This window comes from Moschus berezovskii, chromosome 10 (assembly GCF_049115385.1).
Source record: "Moschus berezovskii isolate FMDL1 chromosome 10, NW_MosBer_1.0, whole genome shotgun sequence".
Lineage (NCBI taxonomy): Eukaryota > Metazoa > Chordata > Mammalia > Artiodactyla > Moschidae > Moschus > Moschus berezovskii.
The window spans coordinates 104,603,851-104,630,770 of NC_142469.1; the positions used below are offsets into that span (position 1 = coordinate 104,603,851).

General features: G+C 42.4%; 1 protein-coding gene across 5 annotated transcripts in view; it reads right to left on the bottom strand.

The window, feature by feature from the left end:
- PRKN (parkin RBR E3 ubiquitin protein ligase) overlaps positions 1 to 26,920 on the bottom strand; it is a 1,261,621-nt gene that overhangs the window by 589,456 nt on the left and 645,245 nt on the right. For all 5 annotated transcript variants that reach the window (XM_088840889.1, XM_055433926.2, XM_055433924.2 and 2 more), the window contains one exon: positions 16,727 to 16,842. In XM_088840889.1, coding sequence (XP_088697015.1) covers positions 16,727 to 16,842 — 116 coding nt within the window. The remainder of the gene's footprint in view (positions 1 to 16,726; positions 16,843 to 26,920) is intronic.

The following is a 26,920-nucleotide window of genomic DNA, read 5'->3' on the forward strand; positions in this document are numbered from 1 at the left end:
GAAATAGGAAAATCAGATGTAGTGAGAGACTGGGGGAGGAGAGAAAATTCTGTGCCTTCTGTTAGTCTTGTTACTGAACAAGCGTGGAGTAAAATAGACATTGCAAATGGACAAGAAGCATGCTACAGAGGTAAGGAAGGCATGCCATTGTATTTATGGGAAAATAAACTTGTCTCAACTAAGCCGTATTATCAAGATAAACAAAGGGATAATTCCACCTATTTAGTAAGGATACAAAAAAATTACAGTTCAAAGACTGAGATTCATTTTCGTTTTTAATGTTGTGAATCAAAATTTCTTTCCATATGGACTTGGCATGGCAAGAGCCAAAAATACCACTCCAGAAAGGCAGATTAGAGCTGAACACTGACAGCTCTGTGAAAGCTGATGTGTGTGATGGGATCACCATGTTCCAAGCATTTTATCATTTTTCTAGAATACCATTATGCGCAAATTCTGCAGAAAGAACTGTGATAGGGCCCCTCTAGTTATTATCTTAATGATTGGAAAGGATACTTAAGGAAATTTTCATGGATACCTTAAGAGTTTAGTATGGGCATCTAAACTCTTCCATGCACAGCTCCCCGACAAGCCTGCACACTGGACTCTGGGACGATGGGAGGTCTGAGTCCTGGGACCCCTGCCAGGTGGGCTCATCCCTCAGCCAGTTGGCACCACAGCATTCAATCGGAGTGAGACAGCACCCTACAACACCTCCGCTCAGTTCAAACATGCAAACCTCTAGCGAAGCAGAGGCTCTGAGCGGGACGGTCAGGGCCCTCTGATGATAACACTGGGTATAATTTTACAGTTTATGATGCACTTTCATATGGACTTTAGTACTGAACTATCACCTCAACCCTGACGATCCTTTTAAGAGGGTATTATCAGTCTCACTGCATAAAACGGTAGCTGAGGGGTGAATGACTAGCTTGTTTACGTGTGTGCCTGCTAAGTCACTTCAAGTTGTGTCCAACTCTTTATGACCCCATGGACTGTAGCCCACCAGGCTTCTCTGTCCATGGGATTCTCCAGGCAAGAATACTAGAGTGGGTTGCCATGCTCTCCTCCAGGGGATCTTCCCGACCCAGGGATTGAACCTGTGTCTCTTACATCTCCTGCATCGGCAGGCAGCTTCTTTACCACCAGCGCCCTCTGGGAAGCCCAGGCTTATATAGCTAGCATTTCTGTGTGCTGTTCTCAGTCGCTCAGTTGTGTCCGACTCTTTGGGACGCCATGGAAAAGTAGCCTGTCAGGTTCCTTCGTCCTTGGAAATTCTCCAGCAAGAATGCTGGAGTGGGCTGCCATGCCCTCTTCCAGGGGATCTTCCCGACCCAGGTCTCGTGCGTTGCAGGAGGATTCTATGCCGGCTGTGTCATATAGGTTATAATCAACTTCAGGTCTGACCTTGATTTTGTTTGCTTTTTGCTCCACCTTGCCACCAGGAGATGAAGGATTCAACTCAGTGGGGGAGTCTTACGAAAGCCTCCTATTCAATCCAGGCATTAATTCAACTATTTAGCTACTCATTCCTCTTTGGTGGAGGATTACTTTAATTTAGTCAAGACAGATTTTATCATCATAATTTAAGGTTAACGTTGCAATGATCACTGAGAAAATATATTTGTAAATATAACCTTTTAAAATGGGCATAAAGACAATTCCAATTAAGAAAGTCTAGTTGACAACAAAATGTAATTCCACATGCCAGAAGTTCATGGAATTCCATAAAGCTTAAATTGTTAATATCAATATCAAGTCCTGGCACAGTGAAAAGGCATAATTAAAGAGACACAGAATGACTGCATTTAAGAATCAGTGAATTAATATCAATTTACTAGGGCATTGTTGATTATTTGTACTGTGGATTAACTTTTAGAGCAACAAAAGTATTTCTCACAAGGCACTTGGATTGTTCAACTCTTCTCATGCTTCTTAAACCAAATGGAGTTTTGAATATGAAACTAAATTTTGAAATTTATTTCCTAAACTTTTAAGATATATTTTCATTATTTAAGTAAACTTATGTTTTTAAAAAGTGATCATTTATGATGTAAATGATCATCTATGATCTTGTAACAGGACTTGAATTTTATGTAAGAATGTCTGAGTGTATAAGCGATAAGATAGTTCAATCTATTTCTGCTTTCAAATCTGTATATTATTCTACAGAATGGAGTACATTCTTGGTAATCATATTACAGCAATTAGCAGAATAGGTTAAATGGGATTATGCTTGTTATTAATAAGATATATACATAACACCACCCTTATGGCAGAAAGCAAAGAGGAACTAAAGAACCTCTTGACGAAGGTGAAAGAGGAGAGTGAAAAACCTGGCTTGAAGCTCAACATTCAAAAAATGAAGATCATGGCATCTGGTCCCATCACTTTATGGCAAATAGATGGGGAAACAATGGAAACAGTGACAGACTTTATTTCTTGGGCTCCAAAATCACCGCAGATGGTGACTGCAGCCATGAAATTTAAAGATGCTTGCTCCTTGGAAGAAAAGCTATGACAAACCTAGACGGCATATTAAAAAGCAGAGACATTCCTTGGCCAACAAAGCTTTGTCTAGGCAAAGCTAGGGTTTTCCCAGTAGTCATGTATGGATGTGAGAGTTGGGCCATAAAGAAGGTGAGTGCTAAAGAACTGATGCTTTCAAATTGTGGTGTTGGAGAAGACTCTAGAGAGCTCCTTGGACTGAAGGAGATCCAACCAGTGGATCGTAAACGAAATTAGCCCTGAATATTCATTGGAAGGACTTATGCTAAAGGTGACACTCCAGTACTTTGGTCACCTGAGTGAAGAGCTGACTTGTTGGAAAATGCCCTGAAGCTGGGAAAGACTGAAGGTAAAAGGAGAAGGGGGCGACAGAGGATGAGATGGTTGGAGAGCCTCACTGACCCAATGGACATGAATCCGAGCAAACTCCAGGAGATAATGAAGGACAGGGAAGCCCGGCGTACTGCAATCCACGGGGTCACGAAGAGCTGACATGCATCAAGAGACTTGAAAACAACAAGAGCGAAATGAGGAGACTGGTTTGCGTACACTCACTTCTATGATCTCTGCCTCTGTCTCGTCACACGTACGTGTGTGAAGCACACATGGCCACCTGTGCTGGGAATGGTCTGTGGACTGAGAGAAGCATGAAGCCACCAGGCCAACAGTTGGTGGGATCAATGAAAATTGCAGGAAATTATATTCATTCGACATGAAGTACATACAGATGAAAGATGGGCAGGATGAAGACCTCATAAAAGTAGTCAGGAGACTTCTACTACAAGGCTTTTTGTCACTTGCTGCTGCTACTGCTAAGTCACTTCAGTCATGTCCGACTCTGTGCGACCCCATGGACAGCAGCCGACCAGGCTCCGCTGTCCCTGGGATTCTCCAGGCAAGAACACTGGAGTGGGTTGCCATTTCCTTCAAATCCAGATTATTTACTGTGATTGTTGGTATCAGTTATTTTATTTTATGGTTTTGGAATAAACGCTTCCAACAGTAATATATTAAAAGCAGAAGTACATGTTAAGTCCATAAGATTCTAATACTAACGCCAATATGTGGGGCCCTTCCCCAGCACCAGGCAATGATCTGATAGCAGTTGAGTGATCTACAGTTCATTTCTGACAGCATGTAGCAGGGATAGCATCAGATTCCACAGGTTAAATGTTCAGTCCTACAAAACTCCTCCCTCCCACCACCAGGGGCAAGTCCAGGTTGTCACCTGGGGTCCTGACCCACTGCTATAGATCGGAAGTTCCATGTCCCTCTCCTTGGGCTTCAATCGTTTGCTACAATTGCTCATGGAACTCAGAGAAATATTTTACTTGCTACATAACTGGATTATTGTGAAAGGATAGCACTCAGAACAGGCAGGTGGAAGAGATGTAAAGGCAAGACATGTGAGAAACTCCATGTTGTTTGAGCACCACTCTCCCCAAATCTCCACATGTTCACCAACTTGCAAGGCCTCTGAACCCCATTCTCTGGGGTCTTGATGGAGGCTTCACTGTATAGGTACCATCGATTAAATCATAAGTTATTGGTGTTTAAGCTCAATTTCTAGCCACTCTCCCCTCTCCAGAGATCTAGGGGTGAAACTGAAATTGCCCACCCTCTAATCACAAAGATTGGCTCCCCTGGCAAACAGTCTCCATCCTCAGGTGCATCCCAAACTAACTTCCTTAACAGAGAGAAAGGCACGATCGTTGCTCTCAGCACGTAAGCAATTTCAAAGGTTTTAGGCGCTCTGAAAGGGGACAGAGAACAAATAGAAATTTTTTATTATAAATCACAATATTGCAGTATAGAATTTCTATTTCTCAAGAAAGTTAATCATGACTACAGAAGTTTCATAGGTATTGGTAACATTTTCTATCCACCAGAGGGGTTTTTAAAATATCACTGACCAGACAGACTAGAGACACAAACCTGATGAAGAAGCATCAGCGTCTACTAGAAAGTCCGTGGTTATTACAAAAACACTATGCACAAAGAATTCAATTTCACACATGCAGCTCAGAAGGTACATTTATGTATAAGCCAGTGAAGTGTGGCTTTTCATTTAGATCAAATGACTGCTCTAAATTAATTTACTCAGTTTTGATTCCAGGTTTTCTTGTGCATGTACCAAAAGTTAAGTGATAGCTGTGTCAGTGTTAGCATGCTTAGCAGAAGAACTTCATATGGAGTTAAACTGAATAGTGTTCTGTCAATCTCATTGTATTGGAATGGACAAAAAGTTTGTTCAGGCTTTTCCGTATGATGTTATAGAAAAAGCTGAACCAACTTTTTGGCCAATCCAATATAATAAAAATGGAAAACCTCTTAAATCCAGTAATTGTTCAGTTCTTCTTTTCATTTAATTCATTGACTCAAAGTAAAGCATTTGGAAATTTATTCTCTTGATAGTGAAATATCTGAATTTATTGTGAATTCTAGTGCAAATTCAGTTTAAAAGTTCCATGTTGAATATTTTCTTTGTTTTTCACAGTGACAATACAAATATATTGATACATTTCAGCGGAATACAGCATTATGGTTAAGAACAACATCCTTACTGAAATTAGAAATCTGTGGAGCATGCTTGAAAGTAATCATGGGATGCATTTAACTCATAACTTTGTTCAGACAAGCTGTGATATTCTACAAATCAACCCAGAAGCTGTGGTTGTCAAAATTTACAGTAACTGAACCACAGAAGAGTGACAAAACTGGCAATGGATACAAAAGCGTCTCTGCTGTCTATCTGCAGCCCATTATCAGTCAAGCTTTCAGGAGAGCTTCAGCCTTGAAAAAACTACTTTATAAATCAAGTCCAGTGTCTACTGAAGGGTGGCAGAATATGTCAACCCCAAATATGCCACTTTGTCATAAGTGCTATTTTGAGCTGAAGCCAATTGAGAGGGAACAGACATTAAGAAAAACTCTCTGCTCTCCCCTATTTACTTCAGCAGGACATATATTTGTAAAGGTAGCCCCCTCCCCACTCCTTATCAAGAAAGGACAGAAGTTAATCTACAGGGGTACCAGCCAGGAGAGCAGTGTACTTAGTTGTGTCCAACTCCTTGTGACCTCACAGACTGTAGTCCGCCAGGCTCCTCTGTCCTTGGGATTTCCCCGGCAAGAATACTGAAGTGGGATGCCATTTCAGAGGAATCTAAACATCAAACTTTACAAACTAATCCTTATCATCCATTAGTTCCACCCTATATTTAATTTTCCACAATCTGCTGCCCCAGAAGTTAAATGTCCTTTTACTTTGTCTTGTCACTGATCTACAAATTTATTGCTCTTTGGTTAAGAGGCTACAGAAACCCAAGTTCTAGCCATCTGTTTGAGTTACTCATCTCTAGATACTCCCCCATGTGTATGTGTGTTGCATGTGTTAATAAATTTTTTTTTCTTTCTTATTATTCTGTCTTTTGCCAGAAACCCAGATAGAAAACCTAGGAGAGGGGAGGGAAAAAAAATTTTTTTTTTCTCCCATACTACCTGAGCAGTAATTCCTTTATAAGAGTCTTCCAAATTTCTTTGCATTTTGTTCAAAATCAGTCAGCAAAGTACTTAATCAAAGTATTGAACTAATGAGCGTCCTAAACCTTCAGCTTTTGAAATGCTGCTGCTGCTGCTAAGTCACGTCAGTCTTCTCCGACTCTGTGCGACCCCGTAGACAGCAGACCACCAGGCTCCTCCGTCCCTGGGATTCTCCAGGCAAGAACACCAATGCATCAAAGTGAAAAGTGATGTTGCTCAGTCGTGTCCAACTCTTAGCAATCCCATGGACTGCAGCCTACCAGGCTCCTCCGTCCATGGGAGTTTCCAGGCAAGAGTACTGGAGGGAGTCGCCAGTGCCTTCTCCTTTGAAGTGCTGCTGCTGCTGCTGCTAAGTCACTTCAGTTGTGTCTGACTCTGTGTGACCCCATAGACGGAAGCCCACCAGGCTCCCCCTTCCCTGGGATTCTCCAGGCAAGAACACTGGAGTGGGTTGCCAAGTGCTAAGTAACTAAAAATCACTGAAAAAGGTTTGCAAGACATTGAAACTAATCCCTATAAAAGTTGGGTGGGGGACTGATTTGAGAACTCAAATGATATATTGGATTTCCATTCTGAAATCTGAAACTAAATTTTTGGAATATTTGGTGGGAAGAGTCAGGGCAACTCCTATTTTTAATTAGTTATTTTTATATTGATATCACAAAGAAGTGGAATTGAGAAAACTGATTCTGCTGCAATGTGGTAGAACTTTCAAAATATGTACAAATAAAAATATTTGGCAAGCTCTGTTCTGTAAAAATGATTGTCAAAGAAAAGATCTCTGAGTGAAGCAAAAATCACTACTTATAATATTCTGTCAGGAATACTTGCCCATTTTGATTAAAATGTTAGAATTGAGATGCCTTTATCAAAATTTTCTTGGAGCGTGCTTCAAGCAGAAATAAGTTTTCTCAGTTATAAATGATGCTCTGTAGAGAAACATCCATTGGAGGTGTTAACGATTTTAAATGCTTCACTCACACTACAACTTTGAAGGAGACTGCAGGCAACTGTATCTTCTTCAGTTTAAAAAAATATACAAACATATGTTTTAAACAAAATGTCTCAGGAGGAGGAACCAGATGGAGCCAGATGGAGACCAGCAAGGACAACACCAGGTGTCAGACTTTGGCTTCGGGTCAAGGGTCAAGGTCCTCTCCAGGGTGACATGCAAGGGGGAAGCACCTCAGCTGAGCAGGCGGTGTCAGGCTCTAGCTGGCTGGGTGTTAGACAACAGGGAATGGGTTAATTGGGGCACACCCTACCGACATGCCTACAAATTGTATTATGCATTTTTAAGATGCTGTCTTGGTCAAGTGAAAAAGTCAGTAGGAAATCTTGGTCTAAAGAAATAAGTTCCGGCCCCTGTTTCACTGTAGTGACACAGAGGATGCATGGTCAAGTTCTGCCTTGCCTCGACGCACCCGTCCCCACCACACCTTTCAACTGCAAGCCTGTGCCTCTGGCATCCACTCTCCCTTCCCCTCTTAAAACCATGCTTATCTCAGCCTGAAGCAGTTCCCTGAGTCACAGACGGGCTCAGTGAATATCTGTGGAATGAACATCTTGATGGGTTTTTAAGTTCTCTCTTTAAGAGAGGACGTGCTAAAGATTACAGATGCCAGAATAAAGCTGCTTTGCCTGTGCTGTTGACGTTACAGGATGCTGGCATCAGTGTGCACGCTTCTGCACATCGCTGGGCAGGTGTGACGGTGCCAGCACTATCAGGACTGCACGTGAAGGGGCCCTCAGTGTTGTGAAAATCCACAGGTAGACCCCAAATCCTCTGAAATCCCACCTCAGATATAGGAGTGGAGGCCATGTTTTCTTTGATGTAGAATTGATCACATTAACAAGAGACAGAATCAACACATCATGACTTACTTCACTAAATAACTTGTCTGAACTCCAGGTTATTGAGACTCTTATTTGGCTGCAAGTACAACCTGTGAAGCCACCAAGGACAAATCTGCAAATTGTTATTGTTTAGTTGTTAAGCCATGTTCAACTCTTTGCGACCCCATGGACTGTAGCCCGCCAGGCTCCTCTGACCATGGGATTTCTCCACAAATACTGGAGTGGGTTGCCATTTCCTTCTCCAGGGGATCACTGAAAATACTAATTCTAAACATGATGGGAAACATGATGGTTGTAGAGAGTGAGGTAGATTGTATCATTGTTTACCACTAAAAAATATCCCAGAATATAGATGCTATTTGCCATAGACATAATTTCTTTCCCTCAACGAGTTTATAATCAATTGCTAATTATGAGGATAAAGTTGCAATTAAGAACAAAAGGACAAGTCACAATATTTTTCTAAGCAAAATTAGCTCTGTAAACACTGTGGGCATTTATTTCTAAGAAAGTTGGACCTTAAAAATAAGGCTCGGATGTCACCAAAGTCCTAGTGAGGGCACTTGGATGCTGTAGGAATACGGCCGCTTCTTAACATCCACCATCAGAAAATGAACTGCTTAAAATCCAGACGGTTACAACATGCAAGGTTGACCTTAACGGGTACAAAATTGGTCCAAGAGGATTTGCAATATTGTCCTACTAGCGCCAGCGGGGGCTGCTGTGCACCCACAGTGACAGTTAAATGAAAAGGTGAGGCTTATGAATTTCATGGCCAAGCACCTGTAACGTTTCCAGGAAACCCCGCTGATGCAGCCGCTTGGATCTGAAATCTACAGGGTTCACTGCAGGAGAAATGAAGGTCACTGGCTGACATTAAAACTGACACGGCTCACATTTCAAAGCCTCGGTGTTGATAAAATACTTCTTCTGTTTTTATAAGTAACTGACCCCAAACAGTATGGCTGAGTAATCTGTCTCCTAAGCGTAGGACTTTGAAATTTGACTTTCTCCCTTATATCTAATAGTGCCTTAAAACTCTCTATTGATTTTTGATTAACTTATCTAATTTAGTTTTGGAAAATTCCATTAGATGCAGAAGGGATTTTTAAAAGTAGAGTGTTCCATAAAAAAAGAACTTGTTTTCTATCTGTCGCACTGAATAAAATGGATTTACTTTAATTCAGACCAGCAAATATTTATGTAAAGCTATCGCATGCAAAGACGTATGCAGGACATTGTGGCTCTGGTCACATCTGCACATCAGTCAAGCTTGGACTGATCCTTCACGCAGCCTAGAACTTAGAGCAGACAGACGTGTATATAGCTGTTTTCTTCAACTCTTTAAAGAGTTGCTTTTTAAACTGTCTTTGGATTGCACTTTATTGGAGTAGCTTCCATCTTCACTGATTTCGGTGTTGACCATCTGGTGATGTCCATGTGTAGAGTCTTCTCTTCTGTTGTTGGAAGAGGGTGTTTGCTATGACCAGTGCGTTCTCTTGACAAAACTCTACTAGCCTTTGCCCTGCTTCATTCCGTGCTCCAAGGCCAAATTTGCCTGTTACCCCAGGTGTTTCTTGACTTCCTACTTTTGCATTCCAGTCCCCTATAATGAAAAGGATATCTTTTTGGGTGTTAGTTCTAAAAGGTCTTGTAGGTCTTCATAGAACCGTTCAACTTTGGCTTCTTCAGCGTTACTGGTTGGGGCATAGGCCTGGATTACTGTAATATTGAATGGTTTGCCTTGGAAACGTACAGAAATCATTCTGTCATTTTTAAGATTGCATCCAAGTACTGCATTTTGACTCTACACATGGACATCACCAGATGGTCAACACCGAAGTCAGATTGATTATATTCTTTGCAGCCAAAGATGGAGAAGCTCTATACAGTTAGCAAAAACAAGACCAGGAGCTGACTGTGGCTCAGATCATGAACTCCTTATTGCCAAATTCAGACTTAAATTGAAGAAAGTAGGGAAAACCACTAGACCATTCAGATATGACCTAAATCAAATCCCTTATGATTATACAGTGGAAGTGAGAAATAGATTTAAGGGACTAGATCTGATAGATAGAGTGCCTGATGAACTCTGGACGGAGGTTCGTGACATTGTACAGGAGACAGGGACCAAGACCATCCCCATGGAAAAGAAATGCAAAAAAGCAAAATGGCTATCTGAGGAGGCCTTACAAATAGCTGTGAAAAGAAGAGAAGCGAAAAGCAAAGGAGAAAAGGAAAGATATAAGCATCTGAATGCAGAGTTCCAAAGAATAGCAAGGAGAGATAAGAAAGCCTTCCCCAGTGATCAATGCAAAGAAATAGAGGAAAACAACAGACTAGGAAAAACAAGAGATCTCTTCAAGAAAATTAGAGATTCCAAGGGAACATTTCATGCAAAGATGGCCTCGATAAAGGAGAGAAATGGTATGGACCTAACAGAAGCAGAAGATATTAAGAAGAGGTGGCAAGAATACACAGAAGAACTGTACAAAAAAGATTTTCATGACCAAGATAGTCACGATAACGTGATCACTGACCTAGAGCCAGACATCTTGGAATGTGAAGTCAAGTGGGCCTTAGAAAGCATCACTATGAACAAAGCTAGTGGAGGTGATGGAATTCCAGTTGAGCTATTTCAAATCCTGAAAGATGATGCTGTGAAAGTGCTGCACTCAATATGCCATCAGACTTGGAAAACTCAGCAGTGGCCACAGGACTGGAAAAGGTCAGTCTTCATTCCAATCCCAAAGAAAGGCAATGCCAAAGAATGCTCAAACTACCGCACAATTGCACTCATCACACACGCTAGTAAAGTCATGCTCAAAATCCTCTAAGCCAGGCTTAAGCAATATGTGAACCGTGAACTCCCAGATGTTCAAGCAGGTTTTAGAAAAGGCAGAGGCACCAGAGATCAAATTGCCAACATCTGCTGGATCATGGAGAAAGCAAGAGAGTTCCAGAAAAATATCTATTTCTGCTTCATTGACTATGCCAAAGGCTTTGACTGTGTGGATCACAGTAAACTGTGGAAAATTCTGAAAGAGATGGGAATACCAGACCACCTGACCTGCCTCTTGAGAAACTTGTATGCAGGTCAGGAAGCAACAGTCAGAACTGGACATGGAACAACAGACTGGTTCCAAATAGGAAAAGGAGTGCGTCAAGGCTGTACATTGTCACCTTGCTTATTTAACTTATATGCAGAGTACATCATGAGGAACGCTGGGCTGGAAGAAGCACAAGCTGGAATCAAGATGCTGGGAGAAATATCAATAACCTCAGATATGCAGATGACACCACCCTTATGGCAGAAAGTGAAGAGGAAATCAAAAGCCTCTTGAGGAAAGTGAAAGAGGAGAGTGAAAAGGTTGGCTTAAAGCTCAACATTCAGAAAACAAAGATCATGGCATCTGGTCCCATCACTTCATGGGAAATAGATGGAAAAACAGTGGAAACAGTGTCAGACTTTATTTTTTTGGGCTCCAAAATCACTGCGGATGCTGATTGCAGCCATGAAATTAAAAGACGCCTTCTCCTTGGAAGGAAAGTTATGACCAACCTTGATAGTATATTAAAAAGCAGAGACATTACTTTGCCAACAAAGGTCCGTCTAGTCAAGGCTATGGTTTTCCCAGTGGTCATGTATGGATGTGAGAGTTGGACTGTGAAGAAAGCTGATCGCCAAAGAAGTGATGCTTTTGAACTGTGGTGTTGGAGAGGACTCTTGAGAGTCCCTTGTACTGCAAGGAGATCCAGATCAATCCTGGGTGTTCATTGGTAGGACTGATGCTAAAGCTGAAACTGCAATACTTTGGCCACCTCATGCGACGAGTTGACTCACTGGAAAAGACTGTGATGCTGGGAAAGGTTGGGGGTGGGAGGAGAAGGGGACGACCGAGAATGAGATGGCTGGATGGCATCACCGACTCTGTGGACATGAGTTTGAGTGAACTCCGGGAGTTGGTGATGGACAGGGAGGCCTGGCGTGCTGTGATTCATGGGGTCGCGGAGAGTCGGACACGACTGAGCGACTGAACTGAACTGAACTGAACTTCCATCTTCACTAGGTAGCTTGCCTTTTCCTGTCCAGTGAAAACTGTGTATTTGCAGAGGGTAAGGCGTGATGGGAGGAAAACGTGGACCACACAGATCTTGGTGAGTAGGCTGCTACAACCAGTTCTTTGTAGTAAGACTGCACGCAATGTTTAAAATGTCTTAGCCTCAACTTCTTCAAATGGAAGAAAGATAGACGTTCAAATAATTAAACATTAAGTAAAGAGTTACAGTTGATTGAGCACCATGTTTGAATTTCAAAAGGAGGCAATGAAATTACCTTTATGGAAGGTTATACCCACACGAAAGAGTCTCCTTTCTGAAAGGGTGCGTAGTAAAAAGATTTATTCTCCTCAAGACTGGGTCAGACTGAGATGTGCACACTTTTTCAGCCAAGAGTCACTCAGCCCTAATGTAGAGAGATCTTACTCCCATAGGGTCTGGGCACAGTGTGAGGTAGCCCGTTTTGAGCTCAAGACACATCTTTGAAGTTTTCTCTTTCATCTTAAAAAGTTCCAAGATATTCCATTCTACTGTAGAATGTGCTCCTGCTTATTGTAATTTCAATTTGTTATTCTGACTTACCCTTCTCTAGAATGCTATGTAAAACAAATACTCCAAGATAGTCCCACACTTATAGGAAAGAATTCTTGTTCCTGGCATGTACAATACCTATGAGTATATATACTATTTGGGTCAAATAGGAGAAATATATAGGTCTGCAAGGTCAGAGAAGATCACTGCTGTTATCTCACACACACACACACACACACACACACACAAAACACACGCATAATCTCAAGGATTTTTCCATTACAGAGACAAAAACCACTTACTGAAAAAGACCATGTTAAAGATTTCAGTAAAAGTCCATGTGATTTGAGTCTGTAGTCTCTCATAATGCTCTTCAGAGACTGATGACTGGACAAAATCGTAAGTTCCTGTCTGACACCAAAAAGTCAAGAAAGAGTTAAACTGATAGAATATAGTCCTTAGTGCCTCAGATGGTAAAGAATCTGCCTGCAATGTGAGAGACCTGGGTTTGATCCCTGGGTTGGGAAGATCCCGTGGAGGAGGGCATGGCAACCCACTCCAGGACTCTTGCCTGGAGAATCCCCATGGACAGACGAGCCTGGTGTGCTGCAGTCCATGGGGTTGCAAAGAGTTGGACATGACTGAGCAGCTAATACTTAGTCCACAGCAACATAAAAGGAACTTCTACGTTAATTCTAAATCAGAAAAGAAATGCCAAGTGTAACCAAAATTAAAATGCAAATTGACAAGAGATTAGACAAGATATGCATTCAAAGGGACCATAACCACAATACCCATTTCTCATCTCTGTTAAATGAATCATTGAATTCATACCAAAATACTGTCAAATGACTGTCAAATCACTCTCCCCCAGAAACACCAAGAACAAGTATAGAAGGACTTTCAGACAAACTTTTACTGATCTCCAAACCCAAGTAAATCTTTTAAGCATGCAATCCAAGGTATTGCTTCAATAGGCCACATGAACCATAAGACAAATTTGAAAGCAAGAAAACTATAAAAAAAAGAAATTATATCAAACAACAATGGCATCAAAAACATAAATCTTTATGGGAAGAGTTGAGGAAAATTACAAGGTAGCAGTGCTTCTTAGATTTAATGTTCTACTGGGAAGTGGACTTGAGAACATGTTTCTAGAAGGTTAAATTTTGACTGTAAACATGGTTCTTTTTTGATTTGTCTTCAGCTTTGTAAACTAAGGACTAATGAATAAAGGTGAGAAGAAGTGCAAGAATACAGCAGGTGGCTTAGAAGAAGCAAAGAAAGGGAAACAGAGTGGTGAATTTTTTTTTCTTTTTGCCAAAAGATATCGTGGTAATATTTTTTCTATTTTGTGTGTTTTCAAATTTTATATTTTTAAATTTAAGAAGACTCCTTTTATAATGTAAGATGCAAGGTGCAGAAACACTGTACTACTCTGGGGGCACCGGATATCACAGTGAGCCCCAGTGTTAGGGGAGCACACTGACTGAACAACCCACCCTGAGCAGCCACCAGTCAGCATCTGCATGAGTCGTTTTACGACAGGAGGGCCTAGTAAGGAACATGGAACAAATAAGCCTCCACCAGCCAGAAGAGCTGGGGAAAGGTCAAAAGGAGACACCACATGTCCGACCACCTCCCAGAATCCTCCTCTCTGGCATCCATCTTGGCTGAACAAGACACACACCACCAGGAAGGACTCTGAGTCAGAACGATTGGCGGAGACAATCCGGAAACTAATCCCATCACTATAATACCTAAGACTGCGAGCCACACGGCAGAGCAGTTCTCCTGGATTCCCTTACCCTCCTGCTCTCCACCCGGGCGCCCTTTCCCACTAAAATCTCTTGCTTTATTAGCACATGTGTTTCCTCAGACAATTCATTTCCGAGTGTTAGATAAGAGCCCAGTTTCGGGCCCTGGAAGGGGTCCCCCTTCCTGTAACACCAAGATATACATACTGCTTTGGGAGGGAATAAACGTCTCACTTTGGCATTGCCAGTGCCATTTTTATTTGGCTGAATATTGTTATTTCTGAGTCCAGTTGAGGCATCCAGAAATGTGTTGAACCTTTCTGATGTAACTGCTATAGGGGATACTTAACAGTATAGCTGTTCTACCTGCAAGTGCTATAATTTCTGTTCTTGGCTCAAGTTTTTGCCTTTTGTTCAATTCACTGTTTTAAACTCCTAAACCTAAGACTGATGAAACTGATAACCTTGAGTGGAGGAAGATCAAGACACTATTCTAAATAAGTCCAGGACACTGCAAAGCTGGACAGCAGATGGGAACGTGCTGGTTCACATGAAATCTCAGGATGTTTTAACCTGAGAATAGTTCACTCTGTTCTTAAAGAGAGAGGAAAATATTTTACATACACTATTCTATAAACTCAAAAGACACACATCAGGTACCTGAATTAAAACTTACCCTAACATCTGGAAATGAACAGAACATTTACCTTATACATTCTTCTACGTATTGCAGCCACATACGTGTCATCTGGAGAGCAGTATCATTGAAAACCTCATTTTTTGTTTCTGCATTTGGCAGAAGACAGGACCACAAACAAGCACTTTTTCAAATAATACTATCGATTTATAAGCTGTGAACAAGGATTATTCCTACCTTTTGCAGTTCTTCAGAACCAGTCAGAATCTTATAGATTACCTACTTTGATTCCTGTATTTTATAAGGAAGCTGAAGGCTTAATAGATTGTTATTTTGCTAACGTCAAAAGTTAGCTTAGTGACACTGGAGCTCCTTGAAAATAAGTTATTATACACTTGTAAAGAATTTTTTTAAAACAGGGATTATCATTAAGAAGGTAGATGAAAGATGTCAATATCTTTTCATACAACATGCTTATAAGCAATAAATAAATAAAATTATTATTGTACTACCAATTCTCTACAATCTATTTCAGAGGATAGAAGCAGGATAAATGCTTCCTAATTCATTCTAGGAGGCCAGCATTACCTTAATACCAAAACCAGACAAAGACAATTCAAGAAAACTACAGATCAATATCTCTCATGAACACAAAAGCAAAAATCCTCGACAAAATATACCAAATCGAATCCAGAAATGTATAAAAAAGTATCATACACAATGACCCAATGGCATTTATCCTAGGTTTACAAGGCAGGTTCAACAGTGAAAAATGAATTAGTGTAGTCCATTACATCGACGGACTAAAAGAGAAATCACATGACGACACCAACAGATGCAGAAAAAAAAATTGGACAAAGTCTTGAACACGTTCACGGGAAAAACTGTCAGTAAACGAGGGTCAGAAGAGGCCTTCCTCAATTTGAAAATTCTATCAACAAAACACCTGTTACTGAGGTCACATCTAACGGCGAGAAACGTGAACTTTCCCACGAACCTCAGGTACGAGACAGGATGTGCTTTCTTACTATTCCTTTCAATATCGTACTGTAGGTTCTAGTTAAATAAGGCAACAAGGCAAGGAAAGGGCATAAAATAAGAAGAAGGGGAAGAAGACATAAAACTGTCTTTGTTCACAAATGACAAGATAATCTAGCCAGAAAATCCAAGAGAATCAACCAAAAAACCCCTAGAAATAATAAGCACTTATAGCAAGGTAGCAAGGTCCAAGGTTAACATGCAAAAGTCAATTTCCATCCTACACAGCAACAATCAATATGTGCAACTTGAAATAAAAACACAATGCCATTTACATTAGCATTTGAAAACAGAAGTTCTCAGGCATAAATCTAACAAAATATAAAATAAGACTTACATGAGGAAAAGTACAAAACTCTGATAAATAAAACCAAAGAGGAACTAAATGGAGGTATTCCGTGTTTGTGGATATAAAAATTCAGCATTATCAAGATGTGGGTTCTTCCCAAATTGATGCATACATGCAAGGCAAACTCAATCAAAAGCCCGATATTCTTTTATGGACATCAACAAACTGATTTTAAAGTTTAGACGGAGAAGAAATGACCAAAAATAGTTAAAACAGTATTGAATGAAAAAACAAAGCTGGGGGACCGACATTACGTGACGTCAACTTAATGATGAAGCTACGTTAATTAAGACAGTACAGTGCTGGCGAAAGAGCAAACATAGAGATCAGTGGGGCAGAATTAAAAGCCCAGAAACAGACCCTGTAAATGCAGTCAACTGGGTTTTGGCAAAAGAGCAAAGGCAGTACAATGGAGCAGATCTCTTCTGTTCAGTGTTTTCAGACCCTTACCTGATGTCCGTACACGTTACGCAGCTGATGTCTCGACTATTTGTCGTGATCAGGTTCAAAGCTACGGATGTTTCCTTGTCAGAGGTCGGGTGTGCTCCACATTTAAAGAAAAATTCCTGAAAGAATGAGAAATATGATCACAGACATGGAACCCGGCCAGCCATGTCCCCCGCCATGTCCCCCCTAAACATGTTCACAGTCAAGAATCTCTTCTGGAGAAGAAGAGTATCATCAGATTATAGATGAGTCTGAAATAAGACAACACTCCCTCTTCTGAGGGAAACTAATGCCCTAGGGGCAAACTATTTAACAAGTTCCCTTTTTAAGAAGGTTCCAAGTGTCTTCTAGTCTCTCTTTTTTTTCAATCAAGGAGTTGTGGGAGCACTCTGGGCCCCCTGCTCACCTCTCGGTGAGTCTGGGAGAACCACACAGTGTGGATGTAGGAGGGAGCCGACAGTACATCTCAACAATGAGAAAGAGGAGACCCTGAGCCATGAAATGATTGGGCCAAAGTCAAAGAGTCAGAGGTGAAAGCAGGAAGCAACCCAGGTTTCTTAAAGGGAAATGCAGTGCTTTTCTACAGGGTCACCTCACAGTTGGTCAGCGAGAAGCAAGAATACAGTGCCGGGTAAGAAATATAGGGACTCCAACTATTGATAAGCATGCATGGATTGTAGACAGAGGATGAGACGGCTGGATGATGACATATGAGTTTGAGCAGGCTCCAGCAGTGGGTGATGGACCGGGAAGCCTGGCATGCTGCAGTCCATGGGGTCGCAAAGAGTCGGACACGACTGAGCGACTGAACTGCAAACTTAGGGAGGGGCGGAGTGTACCTCTCCCCAGCCTGACTTACAGTCTGCCCCTCGATCTGCACCCTTCAGCATTCCAGAATTCCCTGAGAGTCTCGCCTGCCCACTCCCTTTGTCAGGGAGCTAGGAATGTTCTAAACCCAGGCCTCTTTTCATCTTAGTTCACTTCTCAGCCCTGTCCTGTCCTGCCACATACTCCTTTATCTTAGCTGCTCATGTAAGTAACATGTTGTTGCTTTTTTTTTGGCTGCATGCACCCTGATGCTGGGGAAGCCTGAGGGCAGAAGGACAAGAGGGCATCAGAAGACGGATCATTGGATGGTATCACTGATGCACTGGACTAGAACTTGGGCAAACTCTGGGAGATGGTGAGGGAAAGGGATGCCTGGTGTGCTATAGTCCATGGGGTCACAGACAGTCAAACAAAACTGAGCAACTGAACAACAAAAGTTCATTGGGTCTTAGTCCCCTGACCAGACCAGAGACTGAATCCAGCTATCGACAGTGGGCATGCAGAGTCTTGACCACTGGAGTACCAGGGAATTCCCAAGTCACATTCTTTTTTACTTATTTTTCCTACTGTTTTTCTATTTGTTTGCATAGCCCCTCTTCCCCTGCACCCCACACACCAAGGTGTTGGGCCAGTAAATACTGTGCTTCTTGTCAAATAGTACACACACTTTCCATGGTAATAATACCATGAAGCTAATTTTCTGCCACTACAAAAATCCCACAGAAATGTAACAGAGGAAGACAGAAGAACTCTTGCATGTGCACGGAATCCTCCATTCCACTTGTGTATCACGACTTGTATATAGAAAGCATTTCCCTTTAAACATTAGGCCTGGTGTCAGCAAACTTTATCAAACCACCATATATTAAAGGTGTTCAACTTTGCAGGCCACATGGTTTTTGTTGCACTACTCAAATCTGAATTATTGTCTAAAAGCAGCCATGGACCGTACGCAAATGAATGCATGTATCTATATCCTAATAAAACTTTATGTACAAAACTATGTATCAAACTGAATTCTGCCCACAGGAATAGACTGACACTTTCACCTTGAGCTTCCCAAATGGCACTAGTAGTTAAAAATACAGACACAGACAAACAGACACACACACACACACACAAATACAGCTGAAGGGACTTAACATGCATGCATAGATTGTCCACATCTGTAGTAGACCTTAAAATATTTGTGGGCTGTCTTATATACATTTGTATCCTAACAGTGGATGGCAAAGGACAAGCAATTAGATATATTTTCTTAAATAAAAAAAAAATCAGTGGATTATTTAATGAATGCCACCAGTGTTTCTTTATACATTTGACATCATCACTCTTAAACTGTCTTTTCCCTACTTGTAACCAAACTAAGGGCTCACCTGGAGGCTCAGTGGTAAAGAATCCACCTGCAATGCAGGAGATGCGGATTCGATTCCTGGGTCAGGAAAGTTCCCTGGAGGAGGAAACGGCAACCCACTGCAGTGTTCTTGCCTGGAGAATCCCATGGACAGAGGAGCCTGGCGGGCTAGAGTCCATGGGGTCACGAAGAGTAGAACATGACTTTGCAGCTAAACACCAACAAACCAAACTGACCTCCTCCTCTGACCACAGACACATGTGCCACACCTGAGGGTCTCTAAGTCCAACACACATCAGAATCATCAGGGAGGCTTGTTAAACTAGGCTTCGCAGGGACCCACCCCAGACCCACACTGGTCTTAGGATCTGCATTTCCAGCGAGTTGCCAGGTGATGCTGTCACTGCTGCTCTGGGGACCAAACTTTCGAGAACCACTGGGTTAGAGCAGCATCAGAGGGAAATGCAGTAAACTACTTATTCTTTTAGAAAACAAGAGCTGCAACAAGCTCGCTTAGCACATCGGAAAATGATGGCATGTCTCGGGTAAAATGTGTTACTCTTCAAAAATCTGCAGTGTTCCCCTGTACAGAGAAATGTCCCCAAGCCAGAAATTTGGAGCCCAGGATGTTTTTAAGAATAAGTGCCTTAAAAAAAAAAAAAGAATAAGTGCCTTATCAATTTCAGGTGGTATAGGCTAGCCAGAACCCCACCCCTACCTAGGGCAAGTGACAGAGGAGCTGACCCACCGGCATGCAGTCTGCAGCCCCAGTAATGAAACTGTGCAAGCAGTGCTGCTGTGATGGACAGGAGCCTGTTCAGGTGGATCTGCGGGGTCCTGCACGGCTTCCCCGAAGCAGCATGGAAATCATACTGATTGTTTCGGCTTTCTCTCTTAACATGGAAGGCCATCCTTTTCACTCCACTTTTTTTTTAATTATATGAATCCTTCGAAGGTCAGTTCAAAGGTATCATGGAAGAGAGTTAAGGCCAAACTTGACTATCAAAACAAGACATCTAGAGGACATGACTGATCCTCGTGAAATACACAGACTGCTTTTGCAGACCTGAAAAAATCCTCACTCATAACGAAAAGTAATACTTCCAGAGTAGCTGAGTTGGCTGGCCTGTTGAGGAAGTATTTCACATACAGATAAACAGAATTTATATTTTTTCTTAGATTGCAGAAAGCTACTGGTAGACATTCAGCTAACAAATCACAAACTGCTCTAACACTAGATAAAACTGCGCCAGATAAAAGTCAAAATCCTTTTTACTGGAGGGAGGAATTCTACAATCAATGGTTTAATAAGTAACAAACATTTGGAAAATACCAGAAATTCATATAGCATGACAGAATTAAAATACAGATTAACAACTGTGTATATTAAATAGGTATCAGTGAATTTCAGTGCCTTCTCCACCAATTTTTATGGAAGGAGGTTCTTCTCCAGTGCCAGAGTAGCTACACTGGTGGAGCAGCCAAGATTTCACCCAGCTTGCAAGCTAACAGGTTAGCGGGCCACCATCTCATGGATGCGGCAAGGAGACACAAGACTCCTGGGTGAGCGCCCTGGCAGGATGAAGGACAGGCGTCAGGGTTCTGTCTGTTCCTCTGCATCCCAGTTCCCCGGGGACGACGTGTCCCGAGCAAGCTACATGCTATGCATACTGGGTTTCTGCAACACAGCTGGGGACCCTGAGCTTAGGACATGTAGATCTTTTAGAAGGATCTGTAAGCTGACCTTTCCTTTGTTCTGAAGGGAGACACCGTCTTTATCATACTGAACAGCAATCAGGTCCTCGTTTTAGAGAGAGAGACTAGACTACCATTTTTCCAGGTCATTTGCTCTACAATTTCCTTGAAAAGATAGTCTAAAAAAAGAGGTAGTTAGTGCTTCCCTCACAAGACGTGCAGAAACTTGAGAGACACTGGAGAAGTGTCTTCCAATAGTAATAACCCCTTTCCCAGAGACTAATCAGCAGAACGGTCTGGTCATTTCCCATCCCACCCAATCAATGGATTAGCATTTTCATGGGATGTAGGGCTGTCATCTCACATGATGGCTACATGATTCTTTTGGAGTAATTCTGCTTTTCTGGGATTTTTCTTTTCTCTTGATTTTTCAGATTAAAATATCAAGGATGCCAATGTCAGAAAAGCATCCTAGCCAGAGTCCACACAGTGTGGTCAGAACACTGACGCCACTGTGAGATCTGGTCACCATCTGAGCCCCGAGGGGACACAGAAAACAGCTCAGTCTGGGCCAGGTGGATAGTAGTTATGCCCCATGGCCTGGCTGCTAGAGGTGGCCATACTCCAGTTTCAGTGGGTGTGGGTTTGCCAAGCCAACTTACTTCTATGCCACCCTGGGTACAGTCCCCTGTGGGTGCATCAGAGAAACATTCTTGTTCATTGGGCCAGGGCAGCGGCAGGGGGCATCTGTCAATTCTAGTGAAGGCAATACACGATCCTGAACTGTGGGTAGGACTTCCTGGGTGGTGCAGTGGTAAAGAATCGGCCCACCAATGCAGGAGATCAAAGAGATGCGGGTTCGATCCCTGGGTCGGGAATATGCCCTGGAGGAGGAAATGGCAACCCACTCCAATATTCTTGCCTGGGAAATCCCATGGACAGAGGAGCCTGGTGGGTTCATGGGGTTGTAAAGAGAAGGACACGACTTAGGTACTGAGCACACAGACAACTGTAGGGAAATAAAGAATCTCAAAGGGACCCATCCATCTTCCACACGTGCCAGCTCACAGGCAAACCAGCTACAAAAAACAAGAAAGAAGGCTAAACACAGCAAGTCCTGTTAAATGGATTCTTCCACCTAACCAGGAGCTGTAGCTCCTACTGGTTGGCTCACTTGGATCCATATACTCAATTCTGGGAAGCCCTAATTAACGAAGGAAGCAGAATCTGACAGTAGTTGGCCCGGCTGTTTTTTTTTTTTTTTTTCCCCTCCCAAAAGATAGTGTGAACTATATTTAAAGGATGACAAAAATAATCCCAGAATAAGACCTTAAAAAACTGTGCTTGGATTTATAATGTGACCCTGTTAAATGCTGAAAGTATTAATAAGATGCTTTTCACCTTAACAATACTAAATAGAAAATTCAAATCCAACAGTTATATTCTTTAAATTCTTAGAAAAACACCTTTCTGCCCTTAATGTGGATGAGGCTCTGATCCCTTCCTTACATACTCACTGAGTTCTCACCTTTTACCAGTACCCACCCATCCTTTCCTGTCAGATCCTAGAGGCTGATCCCTCTGACTGAATGAGACCCACAAAAAGCAATGATATACCAAGGGAAGGACTTTTTGAACAGTTCAACTGTTAGAAGCTACCTCTTCCTTCTCATTCCAGTTTGCCGCCTGACTCGAGACATTACCAGCGTCTCTAACAGATAAGCCGGAAAATGAAAAATAAAGGAAACAAATAAATAAACCAGCAAAATCTGAATTAGGTGAAAACCAAGAACTCAATTTATAAAAATGTACAGAATCCGAAGTTTCAATTCCAAACACAAATTACTATATTCCAAATTTCCAAAAAAATGGATTATAACTAACCACCTGGAAGCACTGTTTGTCTCAAACACGATCCAGTTTCACAAAACTGAAAAACCAGCAGTGAGACCTGACTTCTTCCCTCATGAACCTTCAAATAACTTTAATCGAAATTCCTAAAGTTAACAATTTTAATAGATATTGCTTAACAATTACAAAGAGTTAAATCCCTTGTTAGTCTCCAACTCCTTCTTAGTTACTATGTCCAAAGGCAACATACCTTTCTCTTGATGAAAGGGACACACAAGTTTCACTAGAAGGTTGCAGTAGCTCCACACTTTGTACTAAGCAAGCAACTGGCCACGTGCACAGGCCAGGGTCAAGTTAGGGGAGCAGGGCCCACACCAGGTGTTTCAACAGAGAGAGTCTAAAGCTGAGGTCTAGCTGCAAACATGGTGGAAACTCCCCAAAGAGCTAAACCAGGGTAGAAAGCTCCTTGACATTAGCAGCGTTAGGGCAGGTGCTCCAGTCCACTGGAGGGCACAGCACGGGGGGCTGGGGAAGCGGGGCCGGACGGGGCTGCCTGGTGGGGGCTAGGAGCATGACTGAGACGCAGCCCCTGTGAGTGGGGACTCCTGGAGATGAAGGGAGACATCTCCCAGCTCTGCCCTCTCTCCACCCCCGCCTCCCCTCAGGCTGTGCTTGGGGAAAGCAGGGACAGGGGTCTGGGAGCTGGGTTCGCCTGGCCAGCCCACGGGCCAGCAGAAGTAGGAAGGCAGGTGGACCTGAACCCCGCCGATGGCTGTGGGTGCACCATAGGAGGCAGTCGGCCAAGTCCGAAGTCCTCAACACTGCCTCTGCGTCAGTGCGGACACATATAACTAGCCTCCAGAAAAGAAGAAAATGATGCATTCAGATATGGCTCTGGAAAATGTCCTAAATAAAGGGACATAATTACTCAGCCTGTTCACAGCGTTCAAGCTCAGATAAACCTGTCAAAAGATGACCTCCCAAATTTTCGACAAAGAGAAATTGAGGACACGGGCATTTTCATTTAGAAAACTAGTAACAAGCATCTGCCTCAAAGAGGTCCTCACAGTTACCAAGTTACGGCAGCCAAGGCGTCACTTAGAATTAACCTGTCTCTCACTGGCCTAGAAGTTCTGTCTGTAGCCAACAACAAACAAATATCCCGAATATCTCTCTTCTCAGCCTGCTGGCTCCAACAGCTCCTCCTGGGGTTATTTTCAGTTTCTTTTGTAAGAAGCAACTGCTAGTTTTAAGTCTCATTATCCATTTAAAAACCTCATGACTAATGTTAATACTATAGCTTTAATTTTCTCTAAGCTAAGACATGACAGACACAGCCTAATTACCACACTCTGGCCCATGTGAGAAAGGCAGAGGAGTTAGCTCAGGACCTGGGCACCTGTGCCTTTACTGGTGAGTCTCAGTTTTCATGTTGACCTGTTAGACTCATTGTGTATTATGTAAACCCAGGAAGTAATTATATAGGCTTGGATACAAAATAACTCTGCCACTCGTTAGAGTGGATAAGACCTGTAGACTTTACTAATTTAACAGTGCCAGTTCTAAAGTCAGATGACACCTAATTAAACAAATAAAATCTTGAAAGTTAATGAGGGATTGTGTTCAATAATAAGTTTGTTTTCTCTTAATTTAAGGTGTTAACAAAACCTCTAGATGATGTGTAAAGTTTATCAGGAGGAAAGAAAATCAATAGACTCCCACAAAAAGCAAAACCGTGTCAGAGCTCTACCGAGGTCAGGCACTGCCCCTGAGACCCACAGTCCCTGCCAAAGCTGTAATGGAGGCTTTCTGCCTCCGAAAAGGCAGCGTGTCCTTCGGTAAAAACAAACAGATGATATGCATATAAACAAGCAGGCACGTGTACGTGCCAAGCTGTTATAAGCAGGAGAGTCTTAAATGTGAATCCAGTGTGTCCATTCCTTCTCTGCAAACGGGTTCACGCGTATCCTTTTCCTAGATTCCATGTACAAGCGTTAATATACTGTGTTTGCTTTCCTCTTTCTTCCTCCACGCTGTATAACAAGCTCTAGATTCATCTCAGTTCAGCTGACTCACATTGTGACTGACTTGCGTTGTGGTGCAGTAGAAACCAACACAATATTGTAAAGCAATTTTCTTCCAATTAAAAATATCTTTAAAAAAATGTGAATTCAACAAGCACACACTGCGTCAGGCCCAAGGGCACTGTCATTTTAGTTTCAATACAGCTATTGTTATATTCCAAAAGCATTTTAAAAATGTTATTACCCAAGTTAGAAGTATAAATCAGGTCTGATACCTAGTGCAAAGTATAAAACAAAAATGAAATTTCGAAAATCCCAATGGTTCTTAAAAAAATTTAATTTTCTTTAAATTTGGCATTAAACTCTATTATGGCAAACCTGGCATGAACTGGCAGGACATTATTTCCAGTCTATATTTATCCAACCTAGTGCGACTAGTCATGTATCTCACTGCAAAATTAATATTTAAAAATGAGGAAAACATGACAAGGTATAGACATTCATTTCAGAGTTAAAATGTATGCATTGCATTATATTTCTGATATCTAAAATTTTCCAAATTTAAAACACTTCTGGCTTCCCAGGGTAGAAGATAAAGTGATTATGATTCTGCAATATAAAACTGTCTTTCGGTAAATTTCAGTTCAGTTCAGTTGCTCAGTCATGCCCGACTCTTTGCGATCCCATGAATCACAGCACGCCAGGCCTCCCTGTCCATCACCAACTCCCGGAGTTCACTCAAACGCATGTCCGTCCAGTCAGTGATGCCATCCAGCCACTTCAGTTCAGTTCAGTCGCTTAGCCGTGTCCGACTCTTTGCGACCCCATGAACCACAGCACGCCAGGCCTCCCTGTCCATCACCAACTCCCTACTAATTCAGCAGGAAGATCCTTGTTCTAGACACAGTGTTCTAGACACTGCTTCATGTGAATCTCTATAATGGTAACTTTAGTTCACTCCAAAGGAATCATTTTAGTCTATTTGAAATACACACATAAATAAATCCATGTGTACTTCCTACAGTTCCCTTTAACATTCAGTTCAGTTCAGTTCAGTTCAGTCGCTTAGTCGTGTCCGACTCTTTGCGACCCCATGAACCACAGCACGCCAGGCCTCCCTGTCCATCAGCAACTCCCGGAGTTCACTCAAACCCATGTCCATCGAGTCGGTGATGCCATCCAGCCATCTCATTCTCTGCTGTCCCCGTCTCCTCCTACCCCCAATCCCTCCCATCATCAGAGTCTTTTCCAGTGAGTCAACTCGTCGCATGAGGTGGCCAAAGTATTGAAGTTTCAGCTTTAGCATCAGTCCTTCCAATGAACACCCAGGATTGATCTCTTTTAGAATGGACTGGTTGGATTTCCCTGCAGTCCAAGGGAGTCTCAAGAGTCTTCTCCAGCACCACATAAACAATTTAAAACATTTTAATGCCACATACCTTTAAGAAATTGAACTTCAAGACAAAAGCTACAAATATCACAATGATTTCTTCCCCTCTATGCCTGGATTCATCAGGGTGAATTGACCAGGGTTTATTCAATTCTGATACTACTCAGTCATAATTGACTATTTATTATTTTAAGAAAAAAAAAAAAAGGGTGGGGGTAGTTGTTGAAGAAGACATCTCAAATGATTCCTGAAGGTCTGGGGTCACTACTGACATGCATCCAGTGCATGGGCTTATGTAAACGTCTTTGTTCAGACTGGAAAAAAACAATCCTCATTCCCAGCTCAAGCAGCTGCTCAGACACTGTCCTGACCCTTCTCCTCCTCGGCCCAGGATGAACTAGCATCTCTCGCTTCTCAGTAAGAACACAACATCCCCCCACCTGCAGCCACAGCCAGAGAACCACCCCCCAAGAATGAAGCCCGCGCTCAGAAGGGAACAGGGACAAGGGATGGAGAAACAGAGCCCATGGCAGCCTTCGTGTCCCGGACTCAGCTACGCCTGTGGCCCAGTTAATTAGCTTATTTACATCCACCTCGAGAAATAACCATGCTTCCAGGGATTCTTCCCCGATGTTTGCTCACTCAGAAACAAGTGTATTTTCTCCTTGTGTAGCCCTCAGCTAGGGGCTGAGGATACACATGTAAACAAAATCCCTGCAAGAGTCCATAAGCCTGAAGGAGAAAGAGACATAGCGACAAGTATTTGCACAGATGACAACATGGTAAACACCTTCCAGATGCCGGGGCTCTGATCTGGGCAGGGCCGAGAGGACGCTGAGCAGCTTATGGGAGAGTGAGGAGGCTCAGCTTCGAGTGGATTTGAAATGCTAAGATTTTGCCAGGGGGAGATGGTAGTTGAGTGAGCTAGGGAATAAAGGCCTGTGGGCCTTGGGCCACTGGCTCAGATGCGCTGGGGCCTGGGACGCCAGCAGGGAGCTGATGGGAAATCTGTGCACGGAAACATGGGTCCAAACCCACCAAAATCATGCTAGTGC